Raw genomic sequence first — 23,012 nt, forward strand, 5'->3', positions numbered from 1 at the left:
CTGGTGGAACACTTAATATGTATGTATTTTGAAAGTTTTTTTACTGAGGTCTGCTCTGAGGAGTTGCAAGCTCAGCAGGTGGAGTGAAGTGTCCGGGAAGTGCTCACCAAGTCAGGGTTCAGTGAAGCACAGGGCGACAGGTCTGCAAAAGTCTGTTTGGTCTGTTGAGAAGCAGCAGCTCATCCATCTTGTTGACTACTGAGTGGACGTTCGCCAGATGTATTGATCGAAGTTTAGTTTGAAATCCCTGCTGTGGCAATTTAATGGCCGCTCCGGCCTGTTAAATAGCTCTGTCTCCTGCTAATCCGAACTAAAAGCTCGGTAAAACATTATGGTTCTATGAAAAGCGGTAACAGGTTTGACTAGTTACTTGTCGGAAGTTCAAAAGGTTGCCCTGATCAATGTAACCAGAGGAGAGCAGTAAATTGAATAAACGGCTACCAGGCAAGTGTTGGACCAGACAGTCTGAAAAGTGAAGCCAATGCTTCATGTCTGAAACCTGCATTCTCTCTAATGTCCATCAGGGGGCGACTCCTCTGGTTGTCTAAAAGTCTATGAGAAAATGACTCTACTTCTCACTTCATGGTCTCAATCTCTAGTTTCAAGTCTTCTTCAATACAGCATGATGTTTATTTCGTAAATTATGGTCCATTGAGAGTCAAACAGACCATAACGCAGGGGATGCTTTAGGGTGGGGCTACCTTGTGATTGACAAGTCTTGGAGTTGTCCTGTTTTTGTCTTACAACTTTTTTAATGAACCATTCTCCACCTCTGGTGCCCTTGCTTGGACCACACCAATCTTAAAAGTCAGCCTTCATTTTGATCTCAACTACACACAGAGAAATATAAACACCTGGTACAGTAATGAAAACCACTTCAATGGTAGTTCAGTATGTTAGCTTAATCTGAAATCTGACATTCACCAGTTGGACTTGTTTTTAACATGAGTAGCTCTATAAAGACTTTGTTGCAATATTTTCATAAGCTCCACCACACTACTGTTGTGGACTTTGATGTGAGCAGGGACACACATGAGCGTGGGCTGTTCCAGCTCTGCAAATTAGCTTTTAAAAAACAAAACTCTTTAGAAATACCAAAGAAACCGTACATATGCTATGGCATTGAAGTTTGGGCAAATGATCCTCAACTTTCTTGGCCACCCACTCCTTAAAGAGAATTCTTGCAATTCTAAAACTAAGATGCAGTGTGGTAGAAAGTTTATTAAAACACTTTGCTGCAATACTGTTGTCCAGGAAAGTAAAGTTTGTCTATAACTTGTCTATAAACCACACAGAGAAAAAAGTTAATTGACAGAACAGTTTGGCTATATACAGAGTTCTTTTGTCACACAAAGCGGATACTTCAGGTGACATCTCATCTGATTTCAACAGAAGGATTGGATTCTTGTTGTTTTCACTACGATATTGATTGGAAGCTAAATGTTTGCTTGGATATTATTAATCTTATCACAGTTTCAAAGCACTATAGTATTTTCACACCCCGGCTCTTTATAAATTAGACTTAGCATACAAGTTTTCATTGTTTTAAAGCACGCTGTTACACTTTTCTCTTTCACCAGGTTCCCAATGTTGAACATGACCACCCCCAGCGAGCTGAAGTCTCCCTGCGTGACTCGCAACGGCATGGTGAAGTTGCCTCCGAGCCAGCCTAACGGTCTAGGCAGTGCGAGTATCACCAAGGGGACACCTGCTGCCAAGAACCGTCTGTGCCAGTCCTCCTCGGTACCCTCCATCCTGCCTCCTCCACCGTCCTCCATTCCCTACCACCACCACCATCACCTGGATGGCCCTGGCATGCTCAACTCAGCAGCCTCTCTCTTGGGCTCTGACATGGAGCCTGGAAAGCCTCTGGTGGGCTTGAAGCCGTCCCTTCGTCAGCTTCCCCCTCTCAGTCTGCCCAAGCCCATGCTGCTGGAACGCCAGCTTGTCCTGGATGAGAAGTTGCTCAACCGATTGCTCTGGTACTTCACTACAGCTGAAAAATGTGTGCTGGCGCAGGTATGTAAGACATGGCGCAAGGTGCTCTACCAGCCCAAGTTCTGGGAGGGCGTGACACCCATCTTGCATGCCAAGGAGCTATATACCCTACTGCCTAATGGGGAGAAGGAGTTTGTCAGTCTGCAGGCCTTCGCCTTGCGTGGCTTCCAGTCTTTCTGCCTAGTGGGTGTCTCAGACCTGGACATTTGTGAGTTTATCGACAACTACCCGCTGTCCAAGAAAGGTGTTCGCTCAGTCAGTCTCAAGAGGTCCACCATCACAGATGCCGGTTTGGAGGTGAGTCCGAATGTCTGTGTGTGGAAAAGACAGAGGTTATTTGATGTTGATTTCCCCAGATCTGAGCTGATTCTAAGTTATACATGGCGGCTAGTTCAAGTTCTTACAGTGTCAGCAGCAATTGAGACAACAAAGTAGTGGCACAGGTCAGGAACAAACGTGAGCAGCCAGCAATATGGTCATTTGTGGACAGAGACACATCCTTTCTGCCTTCTGATCGCAACTCAAAACTTCTTCCATGTTTTCCTGTTCCCTTGAAAAAGTTGTAAAGTTTCCATTTCTTCAGCCCTTATTTCATCAGTACAACATCTTATTCATAACATACTCACCACTTTAATGCTCTGACTCTCTCGTTAACACAAATACTGTTTTCATTCATTCGTTATTTCCAATCTTTTTTCCAACCAGTTCTCACGCCCAACTTAACAAATACCAACGCTTGGCAAGTACCCCATGGCATCTGATATGAACACACTGAGGCACCCTTTAGCGTCTGTATGAGATGCACTAGGCTTTCAACTAACTCCAGTGTAAACTAGTAGTGTGGTTGCATAGGTATACCTGATTAGGCTACCTAGAGCTTCATAGGGTTACCTAGAGTGTCATTGGGGTACCTATAGCATCAAAGGGGTACCTAGAACATCATAGGGTTAGAGGTATCTAGAGCATCATAGGGTTACGTAGAATGTCATAGGGTTACCTAGAACACCATAGGGTTAGGGCAGGGGTGTCCAAACTTTTTTCAAAGAGGGCCAGATTTGATAATGTGAAAATGCCCAAGGGCCAACAGTCCCTGTTGACATTATTTTAAACAATACAAGTAGCCTGTACATACATTGTTATTTGATCATTTTATTTTCAATGACAGCAAATATCAATGTAACCAAATGTAAGCATTCAGGTGTTAACAAATCTCAACAACTATTCTGCCTTTCTTTCACATCTTGAAAGTCAGATAACACAAAGAACAAGCCATCTAAAAGCTAATTACATAGAAACCGATCAATATTCTCACCTCAAGACAATCTTAAATATGACTTAGTGAGGGTAATGAAAAGTTGTCTAACATTTAAGTTCAACACACATGAAACAGGCTAACGAAAAACAATCAAGTTGTCTCTTAATATCAGATGATAGCTCTTCAGTGTTACGAGCCAGGCAAACATTAGCAAACTCTGTCTTCTTCTCGGGGCAAATGTTTTCTGCTATTTTCATAACACAGTCTTTGATAAACTCACCTTCCGTAAAATGTTTGTCATGTTTAGCAATTAACATAGCCACTTCGTAGCTTACTTTGATGATGTTTTCATGTGAAAAGGACCGCTGCTGTGTGGCCAAGTTATCTTGGAGTTGCTTCACTTTTCTAGCATGGTCGCTCTGATAGCTTGTTGTAGCATTAGCATGTTTGGTCTCGTAGTGTCTCTTTACATTATATTCCTTAATTAAACAAGGCAACAGTCTCATGACAAATTAGGCAGACACAGTTGTTTCGGTTTTCGGTGAAAAAAATATTGCGATCTCCACCTCTCCTTGGAAGCGGCGGCCCTCGTTATAGACTTTCCTTTTTTTACTTGCCATAGCATGACAGTTCAAGGGTCAGAGCCAATTTCAAACAGCCAGACAGTTACAGCGTGGTGCTGCCACCATGAGGTAAAAAGAGGAATTGCATGTTGAATTTGTATGATTTATTCATTCCGTTTTCACTGTGCTGGCGGGCCATAAGTAATGCATTTTAAGACAGAAGGCGCGGGCCATATAAAATCTGACCTCGGGCGTGATTGGCCCGCGGGCCGGACTTTGGACATGCCTGGGTTAGGGGTACCTAGAACGTCATAGGGGTACCTAGAACGTCCTAGGGTTAGGGGTATCTAGAGCATCATAGGGTTACCTAGAGCGTCATGGGGTTACCTAGAGCATTTTAAGTCATTAAGGTACGTAGAGTGTAGGGCCACTGACCAAGCGTCAGAATTTGACGAGTTGGGAGCATGACCGTGTTCAGTTTGACTTTTATTTGTAGCTGTTAATGTTAAGCTACGGTCAATGGAACCCAACACTTTCTGCACAGATGTTTCACAATAAAAGCATTCCAGCGGCACAAGCACAATGTTTCTTCTGAGGCTTTTAATTTGGAACGTATAAAGGAAATGTTCAGTTTCATTAACGTTAGCTGTAAATTGATTGCAAATAAAGATAGAAAATAATTTGAGAATTCAAATTATGTTGGTGTTGATGAGAAAAAGAGAGAGACTGTTACTGATGGAATTAATAGTGCAGTGAAAAAATGGGAGCCATTAAGAAAGGCCTACAGCTTATTTCAACCCTCCTCAATGTCAATGTTATTCCACTTTAGTGTCATCACTAGTGGGATAAAAGCCGAAGACATTTCCCGGAGAACACAGGAGAGTTAAACCTGTTATCCGTCTGTCTTTGGTTCAGTCTGTATACTGTATAACTGGATATGTAGCCAGCATGTACCTGCTGTTTTTGTTATGATAATACATAGTTTTACACAGCAGTGGCAAAACATGTGAATACACTATGATTCTTCTTTGACTTCATTTCTCAAGATCTCTGCCTTTATGCTGTCATATTTCATAGGAACAAAAGAGGCATGAGGTGCCTTTCAGATGAGTTGTTTTTCAGATGGCTCTTCAAACCTGCTAGGCTAGGCGGCTATTCTGGGATGAGAGGATGGTTGCCATGGAGAAAGCTGGAGTTGTTGAATGCATAATCTATATATGGACTTTGCTGTTGCAGGGTTATGATTTGTGCATTACCATTTTCTTGCACCTTGAACAAGAGAATTCCATTTAGAAAAAGAGAAGAAGTAAAAAAGCAAAAGTTAGATGAGTGCACAATATTGTAAAATTCTAACTCAGCTCTCTTTGTGTTATGTAATGCTATTTCATCCTGCTTGTTTTCACAAAAACAATGTTTTGCAGGTAATTCTTTTTTCGTTCTGGCATTTTTTTAGTTCAATAATGTTCATAAATGGATGATGCCACCTTTCTTCACAGAAACGTGGCCTCTCAATTGAGACAACAGGCCAGAGCCAGTATGTAACTGTTTCAAGAGAGAATAAGAAGGAAGAATCATTGTCTTCAGATGTAAAATGCTCTGTTACCATAACACAGACAAGAGGCATTTATGCTGCATAATGTGCAAGATAATACAAACGGATATTGTATACATATATATAATGAATGGTTTATAAAGTTGTAAGCAGATATGACATTTTTAAGTGTTTATAACTATTATTTTATTATGTTGTCATTCAGTTTATCCACCAGGCTCCACTTTTGGGTGCCCAGAGGGAGAATATTCTTGTTTATGTACTTTTTATGATGCTAAGTAGCGAGGACTGGGGAAGGCAATTTATTTTTGGCGTCAGTGGTCAAAAATCCCAGAGTAACGATTCATCCGTTTCTAATTCGAGTGGTCTGAGAAAAAACTAAACTTCTGTAGTTCCTCTCCGTGTTCAGGCTTTATAAAATCTAGCCTGTAATGAGGGATGACGTTTGTAAGGAAAAACTAGTACTAGTACAGGTTACTGTATGAATGATGATGGACAGGTTACTGTATGAATGACGATGGACAGGTTACTGTATGAATGGACGATGGACAGGTTACTGTATGAATGATGATGGACAGGTTACTGTATGAATGACGATGGACAGGTTACTGTATGAATGGACGATGGACAGGTTACTGTATGAATGACGATGGACAGGTTACTGTATGAATGGACGATGGACAGGTTACTGTATGAATAATGATGGACAGGTTACTGTATGAATGACGATGGACAGGTTACTGTATGAATGACGATGGACAGGTTACTGTATGAATGACGATGGACAGGTTACTGTATGAATGACGATGGACAGGTTACTGTATGAATGACGATGGACAGGTTACTGTATGAATGACGATGGACAGGTTACTGTATGAATGGACGATGGACAGGTTACTGTATGAATGGACGATGGACAGGTTACTGTATGAATAATGATGGACAGGTTACTGTATGAATGACGATGGACAGGTTACTGTATGAATGGACGATGGACAGGTTACTGTATGAATGACGATGGACAGGTTACTGTATGAATGACGATGGACAGGTTACTGTATGAATGACGATGGACAGGTTACTGTATGAATGGACGATGGACAGGTTACTGTATGAATGACGATGGACAGGTTACTGTATGAATGACGATGGACAGGTTACTGTATGAATGATGATGGACAGGTTACTGTATGAATGACGATGGACAGGTTACTGTATGAATGGACGATGGACAGGTTACTGTATGAATAATGATGGACAGGTTACTGTATGAATAATGATGGACAGGTTACTGTATGAATGACGATGGACAGGTTACTGTATGAATGACGATGGACAGGTTACTGTATGAATGACGATGGACAGGTTACTGTATGAATGGACGATGGACAGGTTACTGTATGAATGATGATGGACAGGTTACTGTATGAATGGACGATGGACAGGTTACTGTATGAATGGACGATGGACAGGTTACTGTATGAATGACGATGGACAGGTTACTGTATGAATGGACGATGGACAGGTTACTGTATGAATGATGATGGACAGGTTACTGTATGAATGGACGATGGACAGGTTACTGTATGAATGACGATGGACAGGTTACTGTATGAATGATGATGGACAGGTTACTGTATGAATGACGATGGACAGGTTACTGTATGAATGACGATGGACAGGTTACTGTATGAATGATGATGGACAGGTTACTGTATGAATAATGATGGACAGGTTACTGTATGAATGATGATGGACAGGTTACTGTATGAATGATGATGGACAGGTTACTGTATGAATAATGATGGACAGGTTACTGTATGAATAACGATGGACAGGTTACTGTATGAATGGACGATGGACAGGTTACTGTATGAATGGACGATGGACAGGTTACTGTATGAATGATGATGGACAGGTTACTGTATGAATAATGATGGACAGGTTACTGTATGAATGATGATGGACAGGTTACTGTATGAATAACGATGGACAGGTTACTGTATGAATGGACGATGGACAGGTTACTGTATGAATGATGATGGACAGGTTACTGTATGAATGACGATGGACAGGTTACTGTATGAATGGACGATGGACAGGTTACTGTATGAATAATGATGGACAGGTTACTGTATGAATGACGATGGACAGGTTACTGTATGAATGATGATGGACAGGTTACTGTATGAATAATGATGGACAGGTTACTGTATGAATGGACGATGGACAGGTTACTGTATGAATGACGATGGACAGGTTACTGTATGAATGATGATGGACAGGTTACTGTATGAATAACGATGGACAGGTTACTGTATGAATGGACGATGGACAGGTTACTGTATGAATGATGATGGACAGGTTACTGTATGAATGACGATGGACAGGTTACTGTATGAATGGACGATGGACAGGTTACTGTATGAATGATGATGGACAGGTTACTGTATGAATGACGATGGACAGGTTACTGTATGAATGGACGATGGACAGGTTACTGTATGAATGATGATGGACAGGTTACTGTATGAATGGACGATGGACAGGTTACTGTATGAATGACGATGGACAGGTTACTGTATGAATGGACGATGAACAGGTTACTGTATGAATGGCGACGGAATAAAAAATGACTAGTACTAGTATGGAGCTAAATCCAGGTAAAAAGTTTTTTTCATTTGAAAAAAAAATTTGAACCTGAAAGTTCAAGTTGTGGTCTTGAACATTGAAAAATACAGCAGTGTATCCAAAATAAAAATAAGTTTTTTTGGGTTGAATATAATTTTGATTCAGTTCTGGAATTTTTTGGAATACATTTTCTTTTTTCATTTTTCACTTTCATATATATTTTGATATTTGAGTTCTTATATTTTTCAGTTTCAGATTTTATATTTTCAGATTCATATCTTTTTTTTCGGTTTCAAATCTTTTTTTCAGTTCAGATCGTTTTTTTCAGTTCAGACTTTTGACCCTGATCTAATGTGGGGGGCATGGTATCAACTGAGAGGGGCGTGTCATCATGAGTGACAGCATAACAAAGAACTCGCAGTAACTGCCCATTAACCATTTCAAGCATGATCACTGGGTTTGGGTTTCACCTCTATTGTTAAGACACACTGACTCATCAAATAGGAGCTAGACATTGAATACAGCTGTACATGCTGATAACAACATTGTACAACTGTAGACGCTAAGTTTATTCGCTCAAACTCAAACTATATCCTGCTGGACAGATAATCTGTGATCTGTGAAACAATCAGCTTCATCTGCCTCCTTTTCCTGCTCCTAATAACATTTGACATATTTTTCACAGATCATGTGTCTCATGTACTACTGTCAGGATTTAGTGGCAGCAAATATGACAAAAAGTTATTTTCATTAAAGTTACCAAATGTAGCTTCAAGTGGGGTTCCTGTGTTTGATCAAATACCATGTTAAAAGACTTGTTTATGTATAATGCTGCGCAAGAGCAACCTTTTCATTATTTTAATTTTGTCAATCCTCTTGTTATCTCTGTACTCATTATCTCTCTGTAACCACATCTCAGCAGCTACATCAGTAAGTCAAACTGGTGTCCTTGATGTTGCAGGTCATGTTGGAGCAAATGCAAGGCCTGATGCACCTTGAACTGTCAGGCTGCAACGACTTCACAGAGGCCGGCCTGTGGTCCAGTCTGAATGCCCGACTAACTTCCCTCAGCGTCAGTGACTGCATCAATGTGGCAGATGACGCCATTGCTGCTATCTCACAGCTCCTGCCCAACCTATCAGAGTTGAGCCTGCAGGCCTACCACGTCACTGACACGGCCATGGCCTACTTCACAGCCAAACAGGTAAAGTGCCACAAGAGAAACCAGCTTGGTTCTTTACTGTTCACATCCACACACCTCTCACATCTCATTGTGGATCTCAAGAATTCTGTTTTTCAATTGACACACAGTATATGTTCCTTTCCTTGACGTTTGTATTCAGTCATCCATCCATTAGCTAGACCCATTCATCCTAGAGGGTTGCTGGGGCCTGGAGCCGATCCCAGCTGACATTGGGGGAGGTACTGGTTTGGTTGAAAAATGCACTAGTCAATATTTTATATTAAAGTGATAAGGAGCAGTGGTAGTGACAATCTTACACAGCATTATCATTAGTTTCCCTCAGCTCTATGTATACGTCTTCAGGTCTTGACTCATCCAGCAATTTGGAGCAGATTGGACAATGTAAAGTTGAGTTATGACGACTTCCCATTTCATGTTTAGGGCAAAATTGACAGCCATGCCACATCAAGGGCCATGAACTGAAAAGATTTGCAATTTAGCATTGTAAACATTTTAAGATGTCACCTTCCAAATTTGAAGTTGCTCAGGTTAATCCTCAAGGAGGAGTTCATTAAAGTACAACAGCTGTGAAAAGGTTCACTTTGCAAAATAAACGGCATTTAAAATGGCTGATTTCCTGTTGGACTCACGGTGTGGCTTGAAGAGGCTTTTTTTTAAGTCTGGAGATGTTACAAATTTGTAGATATACCAAAAATTTGAAAGGTGGGGATATTTTGTTGGGTGCACCCTTGAGCTACTTTAGCACACCCACTCCCAAGACCCATATCAGATATGAAGTCTCGCCCCTTCTGATGCATGTGTAAAGCTGTGTGTTTTCGGGCACCTCAAAAAAATGCTTACTAGTTCGAATGTGGATGCAACCTTTCATAATATTTTGTGCTTCCTAAAGTCTTCAAACATGTTTGTAAAATAAAAATGAACTCACCTGTTCTTAAAGGTGCAAGACGATGCTGTTGGTCGTGACGGCATTATCAGCTGTAACCGCCGTATAATATCTACAAAAACAATAGGTTCCCCTGACCTTCAGTACCAGGGACCATTGGGCCACGGCACTTCTGTGCTCAGCCCGAATCAAACTTGACAGAGGTCAAGTTAAATGATGCATGAAATGAATATGGTGGAAGGTTTCTGATTTTAGTGTCCACGAAAAGTTTTCATCAGATTTATTTTGAGAGGTTTAATGGGTGGATGGTTTATACATGAAAAACGGATGGTGCCACAAGCGTAACATATTCATATATTTTAAGTTAGAGAGCCATGCAGAAGTAGAATTTATTCCACTAAAAGGCTTTCACTTACATAATCAAATAAACTAAAATGACCTTCCACCCCCAGGGCTACACCACCCACACTCTGCGGCTTCACTCCTGCTGGGAGATCACCAATCACGGTGTGGTGAACATGGTGCACAGCCTTCCCAACCTGACTGCCCTCAGCCTCTCTGGCTGCTCCAAGATCACTGACGACGGCGTGGAGCTGGTTGCTGAGAATCTGCGTAAGCTCCGCATTCTGGACTTGTCCTGGTGCCCTCGGATCACTGACATGGCCCTGGAGTACATTGCCTGTGACCTTCACAAACTGGAAGAACTGGTGTTGGACAGGTCAGTGCGTTTGTGGTCCTGTGCTTTCATCCCTGCGAAATGCCTGTGATAGAGCCTGATATGTGCAGAAGGGAGCTAGAGGAGCTAAAAACTGTACTCAAGTCAACAATTACTTCAATTGAAGTAAACAAACTCTTCGAGATCCACAGGGATACGACCTGCACAGTCACATATTAAACACACAGTATGGTAAACACTACACATACAGTAAAGTATGGAACACTTTGCGTTTCACACATTGCCAGGAAAAGCAGAGCAGACAACATGGCTAGCACTGAATGCTTGGACAGGTACCAAATTGCGGTAATACAGCATGAGTACCCATAGTGCTCGACTGCGGTCAAGCCACCTGTCGCTCACATCTCCATGGTCAAATCAGCCACACTAACTGCAGTGCACCCATAACCTGATATCTATGATGAATGCATTCAGGCAGCTCAGATTGAGCAGATGGATGTATGAAGAGAACGGACCAGATGCTGAGCTGCTGGGGAGAACTAGCAGTCGACTTGCCAAAGTTAGCGGAAGGATACAGTAGATATACGTGACTAAACCCATTTTTCTAAATAAAGTGTTGCCAAAGGGTATACACAAAATACATAATGGAAATAAGATTAATTGGATTCATTGAGTTACTGAGTCCCTTATAAACTGTGAGGGCAATGTCTTTATTCTTTGATTTTTGGCTTGCTGGATAGTTCAAGACAATGACTTTGTTTGACTCTCTGACTACACACATGCTGAAAATCAAACACATTTTTGCTGTATCAATTTAGACCAGTGGTTCTCAAACTTTTTATGTCACGCCCCACTTTGGAGGAAGAAAAATGTTCATGCCCCACCGCCACAACAAAATTGTAACAAAATGGTCCATGTTGAACTTTTATTGAAATAACATTTTGTGACTCCTCCGTCTGTGCTTTTTCAAATAATAGAATAAAGAAAATTGCAATCACTTTTAAGTAAACCAGATTACTCCATCAGACAAAAACAAATAAAATGTGCAATCACTTTGTTAAAACAATGCAAATAAAGTTATATCTGTGCAAAAAGGAACAATTTGGCAAAAAGCCTCCTGTGGACAGGTGTTGTAAATTAGCATTTCGCTTCAAACACTTAACACAGTGCATCTGGGCTTTGTGCATAAATGTATGTCACAATTCTAATGCTACTGTGATGTCCATATCAAATAAAATAAACAACATCATTATGAGATAGTAAGTCATTATTTTGAGATAGTATCTCATTATAATGACTTACAGGATCTGTATTTGTGGCGGAAATGGGCTTCCATACATTTTGCCATGTATTTATTAATTACTTTAAAAAAAATTTAAAAAAAATAAAAATATATACGGTATATTCTGCATTTCCCCCTGCGCCCCACCTGTTATACCACCGCGCCCCACTAGAGGGGCACGCCCCACAGTTTGAGAACCACTGATTTAGACATACAAGGCCCTAGGAGTAGGGTTGGAAACTAATATGGCACCGGTTCCTATACGACCGGTATCTACCGGACTGAAACGCAACGCAGATTTCGGTGCTTCCTTTCGGTGCTTCCTTTCGGTGCCTGAGCCGATTGAAATACTTTTTTTACACTACTCTGATGACTCCGTCCTGGCAGCCTCGGTCCTCCGCTCCTCACTCATAATATTATTACAACCGGACGAGGTGTGCGCGCTTAGAAACAAACCCCTCCATCATTCTGGCGAAGCTTCAGCCATGATTTATAAAAAAAATAAAAAAAACGAGACCGAGATCTGTCAAACGGCAGGCAGGCTACTGACTTCCTCCATCGACATCCGGGTACTTAGCGCTGGCGCTCATAAGCACAACATCCACAGGCATGCGAAACCTTCTTCTTCTGTGAGGTGTAGTGGCGGTTGGCAAATGATGAATTGACGCATTACCGCCACCAACTGGTAAAATAAAAGTAAATTTAATTAAATCACGTGTAGTGAGGGTGAACTGGGAACGTCTGGCGGAGGACCCTGTCCGGGAGGTCTTTAACTCCCACCTCCGGAAGAACTTCTCACACATCCCGAGGGAGGTTGGGGACATGGAATCCGAATGGACCATGTTCAAAGCCTCTATAGTGGACGCGGCCGCTAGGAGCTGTGGCCGGAAGGTCATCGGTGTCTGTCGTGGCGGCAACCCGAGAACCCGGTGGTGGACACCGGAGGTGAGGGAAGCCGTCAAGCTGAAGAAGGAGACCTTCAAGGCCTGGTTGGCCCAGGGGTCTCCCGAAGCAGCTGACAGGTACCGGCAGGCCAGAAGGGCTGCAGCTGCGGTGGTCGCGAATGCTAAAACTCGGGCATGGGAGGAGTTCGGGGAGGCCATGGAGAAGGACTTTCGGTTGGCCTCAAGGAGGTTCTGGCAAACCATCCGACGACTCAGGAAGGGAAAGCAGGGCTTACCCCAGGCTGTTCTCAGCAGGGGGGGGGGAATGCTGACCCGGACAGGGGACATCGTCGGGCGGGGGAAAGAGCACTTTGAGGAACTCCTAAACCCGACCAACATGTCCTCTGCAGAGGAGGCAGCACCTGAAGATCTAGGGGGAGGCTCACCCATATCCCTGGCAGAGGCCGCTGAGGTAGTCAAAAAGCTCCTCGGTGGCAAGGCGCCGGGGGTGGATGAGATCCACCCTGAGATGCTGAAAGCGCTGGACATAGTTGGGCTGTCCTGGCTGACACGCCTCTTCAATGTCGCATGGGGGTCGGGATCAGTGCCCATGGACTGGCAGACCGGGGTGGTGGTTCCCATTTTCAAAAAGGGGGACCGGAGAGTGTGCTCGAATTACCAGGGTATCACACTACTCAGCCTCCCGGGGAAGGCTTATGCCAGGGTGCTGGAAAGGAGGCTCCGACCGTTTGTCGAACCTCAGATTCAAGAGGAGCAATGCGCATTCCGTCCCGGCCGTGGAACAGTGGACCAGCTCTTTACCCTCGCAAGACTACTGGAGGGGTTCTGGGAGTTTGCCCAACCAGTCTACATGTGCTTTGTGGACTTGGAGAAGGCTTTCGACCGGGTCCCTCGGGGGTTCTTGTGGGGGGTGCTGCGGGAGTATGGGGTGCCGGACCCATTACAACGGGCGATCCGGTCTCTGTACGACTGCAGTAGGAGCTGTGTCCGCATTCTCGGCAATAAGTCAGACACGTTCCCGGTGGGTGTTGGCCTCCGCCAGGGCTGCCCTTTGTCTCCGGTCCTGTTCGTGACTTTCATGGACAGGATATCTAGGCGCAGCCGGGGGGTGGAGAACCTCAGGTTCGGGGGTCTCGGGATCGCCTCTCTGCTGTTTGCAGATGATGTGGTCCTGTTAGCCTCCTCGGATCGTGACCTCCAGCATTCACTGGGGCGGTTTGCAGCCGAGTGTGAAGCGGCGGGGATGAGAGTTAGCACCTCCAAATCTGAGGCCATGGTGCTCTGCCGGAAACTGGTGGATTGCTCTCTCCAGGTGGGGACGGAGTGCCTACTTCAAGCGAAGGAGTTCAAGTATCTCGGGGTCTTGTTCACGAGTGAGGGTAAGATGGAGCGGGAGATCGACAGACGGATCGGTGCAGCTGCAGCAGTAAAGCAGGCGCTGCACCGGACCGTCTTGGTGAAGAGGGAGCTGAGCAGGAAGGCAAAGCTCTCAATTTACCACTCGGTCTACGTTCCTACCCTCACCTATGGTCACGAACTCTGGGTCGTGACCGAAAGGACAAGCGGCCGAAATGAGCTTCCTCCGTAGGGTGGCCGGGCTCAGCCTTAGAGATAGGGTAAGGAGCTCGGTCATCAGGAGGGAGCTTGGAGTCGAGCCGCTACTCCTTCGCGTCGAAAGGAGTCAGCTGAGGTGGTTCGGGCATCGAATTAGGATGCCTCCTGGACGCCTCCCACTGGAGGTTTTCCAGGCACGTCCAACTGGGAAGAGACCCCGGGGAAGACCCAGAACACGCTGGAGGGATTACATCTCCCAGCTGGCATGGGAACGCCTCGGGATCCCCCAGAATGAGCTGGAACATGTTGCCGGTGAGAGGGAAGTCTGGGTCAGCCTGCTTGGCCTGTTGCCACCGCGACCCAACCCCGGATAAGCGGAGGAAAATGGATGGATGGATAAATTAAATTAGTCAGGAGAGGTGTCGTATTTTGCCAGAGAACGCAAATATGCTCATATTTCTGCAAAATAATTGTTGAAGTTTGAAGCTGTAGTGTGTGTACAGAGTGTGTGTGTGTTTTGTATTTATTTATATTTATAGTATACTTTAAACAGTTAATATATTGTTCAATTTGAAGAAAAAAGTATCGGTTCAGGCACCGTTTAGGCACCGGTATCGTTTTAAAAGTATCGTTTTAGCACCGGTATCGGAAAAAACCCAAACGATACCCATCCCTACCTAGGAGTGTTTGATTCAACTTTTTCCCCTGGTCTTGTGTTAAAGTAAACATTTATCGCAATAAATTGTAATATGGAATCACAATACATATCCAACCTGCACCCAAGTATCGTCATAGTATTCCCAGCCCTACTAAGAGTGAGAAGGTATCTGATGAAAATAGTAATTGAGAAAGTATATGAGCGTCAAAGTAAGCAATCAAAGTAAGCAATTCTGGGCATTCTACACTCACATACATTTAACTTTCGATAAAGTATTTTTCAGCACAGCAGCTAGTGAACCCTAATATTTTTCCAACCTGGAGCTGGACCCAAAATGTATATGCATCTATAGACACCCAGCCATAACTAAGACACTTATTGCAGCAACAGTTTAGTTTGTTCAGTTCAGTGTAACAAAAAGTCAAACAAACAGAGAGCATGTATAGAAATAGAATAGAAACCCTTTTTATTGTCATATACATATACACAAAATTTGACTTCTGCATTTGACCCATCCCTGTATATAGGGATGGGTGGGCTGCCAATGACAGGCGCCCGGGGAGCAGTGTCTTGCTCAGGGACACTACGACACGTGACACGTCCCAGTCGAGGATCGAACCGTTGACCCTGCAGTTACCAGACAACCCTCTTAAGCCAGTGAGCCACGGTCGCCCCCCAATGTCTAATTATTGAACAAAATTCAATACATCTCTTCTGCTATAAAGTCTACTTTATGAACACAGAGGTGTTGATTCGATGATGTTTCAGCATTGAGCTCAGAGGTAGAGATGGTGTTGGACTGCATTATATTCAGAGGTGTTTCTAATATTCTGCCCCACGCATGTAACTTCTGTTCCCTTTCAACCTCACTTCCAGCCCACCTTACATGGACCTGCTCGCTCTTTTTACTAAGTCAATTACTCTGTTCGTCTAATAACGACACAGATGGGTTTACATTGGAGCTAGATGAAAGCACCGTGCGTCTCATACAGATGTGAAAGGCTGCCTCCATGTGTCAATATCAGACACCGAGGGGCACTGACCAAGCCTCGGTATTTGATGAGTTGGGAGTGAAAACTGGTTGATTGTATAGGTGTGCCTAATAATGGGTATTTCTATGTATTTCAAAGTAGAGTGTATATGGTGGTTTGTGTAAGAAATGCAATTAGTTATGGCTTTCACAACCCTTCATGTACTGGAGTGACTCATGCTAAAATTGTACAGTTACACGGAGGACAACACTATGCTAACTCTTGCACATGTTGCCTTCTTTAGCAACAAGGTTGTAGAGTGGAATGCGAGGGAACAATAATAATAATACAAATATAAGAATTGATATCAAAATTGAGTTGACAATGTTTTACAAATACCTTTTCTTTCAAAAAGCAGATGATTCGATTGTTTAAGATCTAACAGTTTCAAATATGATATATTTGCAGCATGATGGCCCAGTGGTAGAGTGATTCTCAAGATGACACTAATGACATCAGCATTGATGCACTCCACCACATCTGAATGTTGAAGTCATTAGAGCCCAGCAATATATCAATGGGCTGATTTGTGCCGATTTTGGCTTATCATGGCCTCTTTATTAGGTACGCCTTTGGTTCTATTTCTATCGGACACATTGATGCTCGTAAACTCCTGTTCCATCTTTTCCTGAAGATGCTCTATTAGATTGAGCTCTGGAGACTGAAGGTCATTAGAGTACACTGAACTAGAGCTGGTTGATATGACAAAAATGGAATCACATGACTTTTTTCATATCTGTAGATATTCATATATGTTATAATATTCTGTTGCTTGTCAGATTTGGTTAAATATTCTCTCTACGTTATTCAGAGCATCAATATATCAGCAAACAACTATCTATGTAAAGATAAAGGAGTAATGTCTACCTGAGCAGAGTCTCTCTCCCTCTGTGTGGCTTTGTTTACATAGCCAGGGCAGCCGTGCATGTATTTTAGTGCATGTTAGTGCATGTGAGCGTGCCTCACTGGTTAGCTCAGGGCCGCTGCTCTGCACTGCTCTCATAATGCGGCTTCAGCCGATAGCGATGTCTGCGTTGTCGCGAAAGTGTAGCGCCCACCCTACGACTCTCCTGTTAGCACAGTTAGCACGGTTAGCTTCTAGCCATCTAGAGCTGTGCGGACGTAATCCCTCAATCCTAGATTTGCTTAGGGCGTCAAATATGGTCAGTGGCCCTCAGCGTCGTGATACAAATGCACCAGTGGCGGGCCGTGCATTTTATACCTAGGCCTTCACTGTTGTCCTGCAGCTGAAATACCACCTTATAACCACATCATGGTGCCACAGTTATTATTAGTTTCTAAGGCTGTAACTATGTACGTATTAAATGTACGTACCTATGTACATACCGTTCGGTACGAGACTTGCAATACGTTTGAATAGTACTAGAGCATTTGGAAAATGCAGAAACTTATATTCAGGAAAATATAATGTTTTCTGCGCTCATGGAGGACAGTGGTTCTCAGCTGGTCTGGCTGTGGGACCCACCATCACTCCTTAATGACAAGTCGCGGCCCAAAGAGATCATCTTATGATTTTACTTTCACAACTTGAACATTGTATGTACTGCTCTGAAGTGTCTTTCCTCGTCTCAGCCCCCTGTGTCACGGTGTGTGGTACAGCTCACTCAGTCAGAATGCCCATATTTGATTGGCTGAGCTGCATCACGTGATGTGATTCACTACCCGACTAAGCCTCTGCTGTTAAGTTTCGTTTCACGATAGTCACGTGCTCGCCCACTGACCAATCACAGCACACTCTGCACCTCACGGCAGAGCTGCACCTGGACACTGAGCGGCATGTAATGCTGACGTCATTATAGGCCGGCTAGCAGGTGCTGACACATCAAAGAATACGCCCAACATGTCAAACTAAAGATCTGATTGGTTGAACACTATGACAATCAACAATATCGTCCCCATTCATTTAAAGTGCACATGGATTCACTTGTGAGTCTGCAGGCCTCGGGCCTCTCTTCTTACCTAGAGACAGAGAGGTGAAATCTGATTGGATAAAAGCTCTACTTAAAACAAGCTGCACTGGAAGCAGAGCAACTGAGGAAGACAGTAGCTGTGCAATGAGAAAATAAGATAAAGGGAAAAATATTTTTATTAATTATAATACATGTAGTGTATTTAAGAACAATTATTAAATTATAAAATAGCTATAACTTTGTGATTCTGTTTAGGCCAGCAGAGAAGGCCTTGCAGGCCCTGACGGCCCACCACTGAAATGCACAATGCCCCCTTTGTGTCCATTAGAAACCGTTTTCTTACTATAAAATACATAACCTAGCTGGTGTCTTTTTGGGTACTTCAAAGTCATTGAAATGTTGCATCTTGAACATTCAATTTGAGCAGAGTTGAGATAGTAAACAGGAGAGGTCATGGTTTACTCAGCAGTTTTCTTGTGTATTGTGTCTACTTTTAGGTGTGTGCGGATCACAGACACCGGGTTGGGCTACTTGTCCACCATGTCATCATTAAGGAGCCTCTATCTGCGCTGGTGCTGTCAGGTAACACAAAATAAACACACTCACACACACACACACACACACACACACACACACACACACACACACAAAGATAGAAGAAGAAGTCTTGAGAGTTAGTCTTGAGGAGTCCCTGCATTTTCTTGTATTTTAGATTAACCGATGTTCTACGATCATTTAGCAACCAAGACTCTAGACTGTGAAAAGCAACTTGGCAATGAACATGAACAGTATCTGAGAAATGACTAGCAGGATATACTATATCTATAAACTATACATACTATAATATGTGACAAGCAGATTGCAATGGATGTGCTGAGCATTTTCATGCTACTGACAGGATACATGAGTTTCATGCTTTCCTGTAGCACTTCCTTCATTTCAAACTTTATATTTGGAGTCCAACTTGTAGTAAGGCTCAGAAAAGAAAAATAGTCAACTTTCAGTTTCTGGACTATAATAAACACAGCAGCTTCTGGGGGGGGGGGGGGGGGGGGGGGGTGAGATATGAATGACTTTATACAGTGACGTTGCAAACATAACTGTTGCTGCTTTATAAACAATAATTCGATTTATTTTAAATATAAATTCTAATCCTGTTCAGAATTTGTTTTTAAAATTCTATGTATGTTTTTAAACATAATTATTTAGTCATGCAGAAAAGAGTATTGATAAGATCAGCTCCTAGTTGTACTAAAGATAACTCTCTCTAGCTGAAGGCCACCGTAGCTCTCCAACATGCTTGGGAAGGGAGGGGTGAGCTGAGGGGCCTGTTGTTGGATGCAATCTGCAACTCACCACTAGATGCCACTAAATCTCACACACTGGGCCTTTAACCAGTGTGTAACAGTGATACTTGTTACCTGGAGAGGTTAGAAGGAGATATAGGTTTCTAAAACGTTACGTTTCTACATAAAAACCTGTGAAAAGCTTTATTAATCCCCAGTGGGGAAACTCATTTGCCACCAAATCAACTCATACAGACAAGACACACATTACAACGAATAAATAACACCAGAAAAGCCATCTGAAACATGATTAACATGGCCTTCAAAATAAACATGTTTCTAAACATGGCCTCTTTGCTACAGTGACCTCAAGTGAGTCCGGGGTAAGGCAAATCACTGAGTCAGCCTTTCTGATCATCTTAATGATCCTGTTTTTATCATCCGCACTGATGCAGTTTGCTCCTGGCAAACTAAAGTGCGATTGTTAAGTGTTGCCATGGTCTCGTCGTAAAAGTCTGATCACGCCGATGATCATGAATCAGAAGGCATCAAAAACATTAAAAACACATAACAACTAAAATCAGAGACGCACAGATGGCAGAGTTGCCGGCAAGGGGGCGGGGTCTCAGGAAAGAAAAGAAAAGAAAGCCATGAGTGCACGAGGTAGTGACAGTGTGGGCTCCATGGTAACGTAGCTCTAACAGCTAGACGGAGTAGCAGCGGGGGGGCAAAGCTTAGTCAGGGGTCAGTTGCTCTTATACTCACAATGATTAGGGTTTCTCATATAGTGCTTTTGTGTGTGTGTGTGTGTGTGTGTGTGTGTGTGTGTGTGTGTGTGTGTGTGTGTGTGTGTGTGTGTGTGTGTGTGTGTATACACACAGGTGCAAGATTTTGGTCTCCAGCATTTGTTTGGAATGAGAAGTCTTCGTCTACTGTCTCTTGCAGGTATGAGTTACACCTCCAATAGTGCTTCCTTCTGTTGACCTATTGTGACCTGAGCTGATTCTATACACACTGACACAGATGTTTCAAACATCATAACATTAAATATAGACTTTAGATAAGGAGTTAAGAAGCAAGAACATATTCATGTTAAAGAGAATCTTAACACATGTAAAAGGGTGTCAGTGCACATTTTATTCTTGCAACATTGTGGCTAATCCATTAATATCCTCGTCATACAATTGAACCGGGTGAACCATGTTACACTGTATTTAAGTGGATTAGCTGTACTGCTCTGTGCTGTGTTCTGGAGCCTTATAGTGCCATCTAGTGGCCGCTCCTGTAACAGAAAAGCATGCCTCGATGACCACATCCGGTCACGCCAAACGCCTCGTGTGCCTTAAATGTTATTTCTATTCTTCTGTAGATTTTCTCCTGACATTTAATTCAATCAAGAAAATAATTGGAAAGTAATTATCAACACAGTCATAATGAGGAAAACTGTCAGAAGCACTGCAACTACACTTTGTAATCTTATGGCTGTATACCCAGCCCACAGCTGAATGTTGTCCCTCCTGCTGTGCCCCCCCCCCCCCCAGGATGCCCCCTGCTGACCACCACCGGCCTGTCAGGCCTCATCCAGCTGCAGGAACTGGAGGAGCTGGAGCTGACCAATTGCCCCGGAGCCACCGCCGAGCTCTTCAAATATTACTCCCAGCATCTGCCCCACTGCATGGTCATTGAGTAAGACCACCGACCCACCCCACTGACCAACCGACCGACCGCCATGATTTTACCTTCCTCCTCCTTCCTCTTCCTCACTCTTTTCTCAAATGCTAGCCCGGAGACTGAACTCCCGTGCCACAACGTTCCTCATTACCTGCCCCCTTCCCCGCCCGTCTTCCTCCACACCCCATTGAGTAGACTGACCCATAGGAGGACAGAGAGGCAGGAAGGGCAGATGTTGGTACATGCCAGACCCAGAGGATGATGGCGTGGCATTTGAGCTTCATTTAAGAAGATGCCGGAGTGAAGAGCTTGGTGTGACGTCTTGTCTGACAGCAAGTCTCTTTTTCAGAATCAACTAAAGGGTTTTGTTTACAGAGGAGGGCTTCTCGAAAGACTTAAGATGTTTTTCTTAGGTGAATGGATACTGAAGGGAGTGACATATCCAGATGAAGCATGGAGGAATTAGAAAAAGGGAAATAAAGACTTGTGTTTGAGCTGATACAGTGGGACTCACACATGCGCTCATACACTGTAAACACACACACACACACACACACACACTGTATATGGTAAGTCAAACAAATGTAAGTCCTCACGGCCATGAGTACTGACATTTCTATTTCCATCACTCTGTATTATAACTGCTGATATTTATTTCTTAGAAGGTATCAAAGGTTTAGCTTTCTCTTGTTTAGAGAGACACCATAATGCCAGCTGGAGAAACAGTAATCAGAGAGAACTAAAGGTGCAGTTCAGGAAGTGAATGACAGGGATGGAACTTCTCTCTCTCTCTTTTCTCCCTTCCTCTGTGTGAAGTGTGGGTCATGGACTCACAGGTTCCCGCCTTTTTGGGATACCACTACCTTTTTCCATTTCCGTGTCAATACAAAACAAAGGAGAATATTTGAAAAACATCAGTTTACATTTTTTTGTGTGTGTTGAAGGCGATTGGCTCGTCGCTTCACTTTTCCCTCTCTCTTACATTTTTTGTACACATATTTCATTTACAGATCTGGAGGACGAGTTGTCGTAAACTGTGAATGTTGTGTTTCTAAAGGGGAAATGTTTTGCAGAGGCCGTGCAACATGAACAAGCATTCAGTCAAATGGAAAGCAAAGTGTGCACAAAGCATCTGACTTGAAGGCTTGAGAGCTTCTGCTGAAGATAAAATGCTTTTAACACAAATTAGTAGAAAACAAGGCGACTTTGGGCCTTAAAGTGACAGTGATGGTATTTCTGGACTAAATAACTTCAGTTAGCAGGGGGCATGTTGGTGAGGTAGTTTTATCCAAATTGGGGGATAACTGGTCTTGGCATTAACCCCTTCTTCCTCTTCTTTTCATCTGTTAAATACTGAAAGAAACACATGATGTTCAGTGATGGTTCTGAAGCTGCTAATGCATTGTGTGACCCCTTTGCTAAGGTCAGGTTACTTCAAACGGTAAAAAGGGAGGCTGTGGGATTTCAGTATTTCATATTAGAGCCATTCTTACAGAGTCCACTACAGGCCTGGGACAGACATGAGCAGGAGCTAAGGGTCCTTGTGTTGTGGCACTTTCTAAAAGATAATACGCTTTGCAAGAATTTTCCGAAATTTTCCTACAAACCCAGAGTCACAGAAACCTATGAATGTCCTTTTTTACGTTTATGTTTTCAAACCATGTTCAGCCTAGCTTAGCTCAATCAGTTGGTGTGAGTGGGATCTAGTGGCAGCTCCTTTCAGTCCTTAGCCCTACAATCAATGGCTGATCTAACGTCACTAAAGGGCCTTTCCCTCGGCACAAAAACACACCACCACCCACTAACATCTGGCTTTTGTCTTCAGTGGAAACGGTTAGGTTTGGCAGTCAGCTCCAGCTCCGGTGGGCAGTGATGGAAACATGACAGCCGAGTGGATACGCTCATTTTCCGGTGCCATGCTATTTGACACGC

General features: G+C 43.4%; 1 protein-coding gene and 1 long non-coding RNA gene across 2 annotated transcripts in view; both read left to right on the forward strand.

The window, feature by feature from the left end:
- The window catches only part of LOC142938635 (uncharacterized), a 366,584-nt gene that overhangs the window by 233,371 nt on the left and 110,201 nt on the right, over nt 1-23,012 (forward strand). The window lies entirely within an intron of this gene.
- fbxl16 (F-box and leucine-rich repeat protein 16) lies at nt 1,588-21,099 on the forward strand. Its single transcript, XM_076080018.1, has 6 exons — nt 1,588-2,295; nt 8,961-9,203; nt 10,539-10,804; nt 18,621-18,705; nt 20,291-20,354; nt 20,951-21,099. Exons 1-6 carry the CDS (start codon nt 1,588-1,590, stop codon nt 21,097-21,099), a joined length of 1,515 nt encoding a protein of 504 aa, XP_075936133.1.

Source organism: Anarhichas minor, unplaced genomic scaffold (genome assembly GCF_050575085.1).
Source record: "Anarhichas minor isolate MPS153535 unplaced genomic scaffold, ASM5057508v1 ptg000007l, whole genome shotgun sequence".
NCBI classification, from domain to species: domain Eukaryota; kingdom Metazoa; phylum Chordata; class Actinopteri; order Perciformes; family Anarhichadidae; genus Anarhichas; species Anarhichas minor.

Coding starts and splice junctions, on each gene's coding strand:
- fbxl16 (XM_076080018.1), top strand. CDS start 1,588: ATGTTGAACATGACCACCCCCAGCGAGCTGAAGTCTCCCTGCGTGACT. Junction 2,296..8,960: donor TCACAGATGCCGGTTTGGAG/GTGAGTCCGAAT, acceptor TTGATGTTGCAG/GTCATGTTGGAGCAAATGCA. Junction 9,204..10,538: donor CCTACTTCACAGCCAAACAG/GTAAAGTGCCAC, acceptor TTCCACCCCCAG/GGCTACACCACCCACACTCT.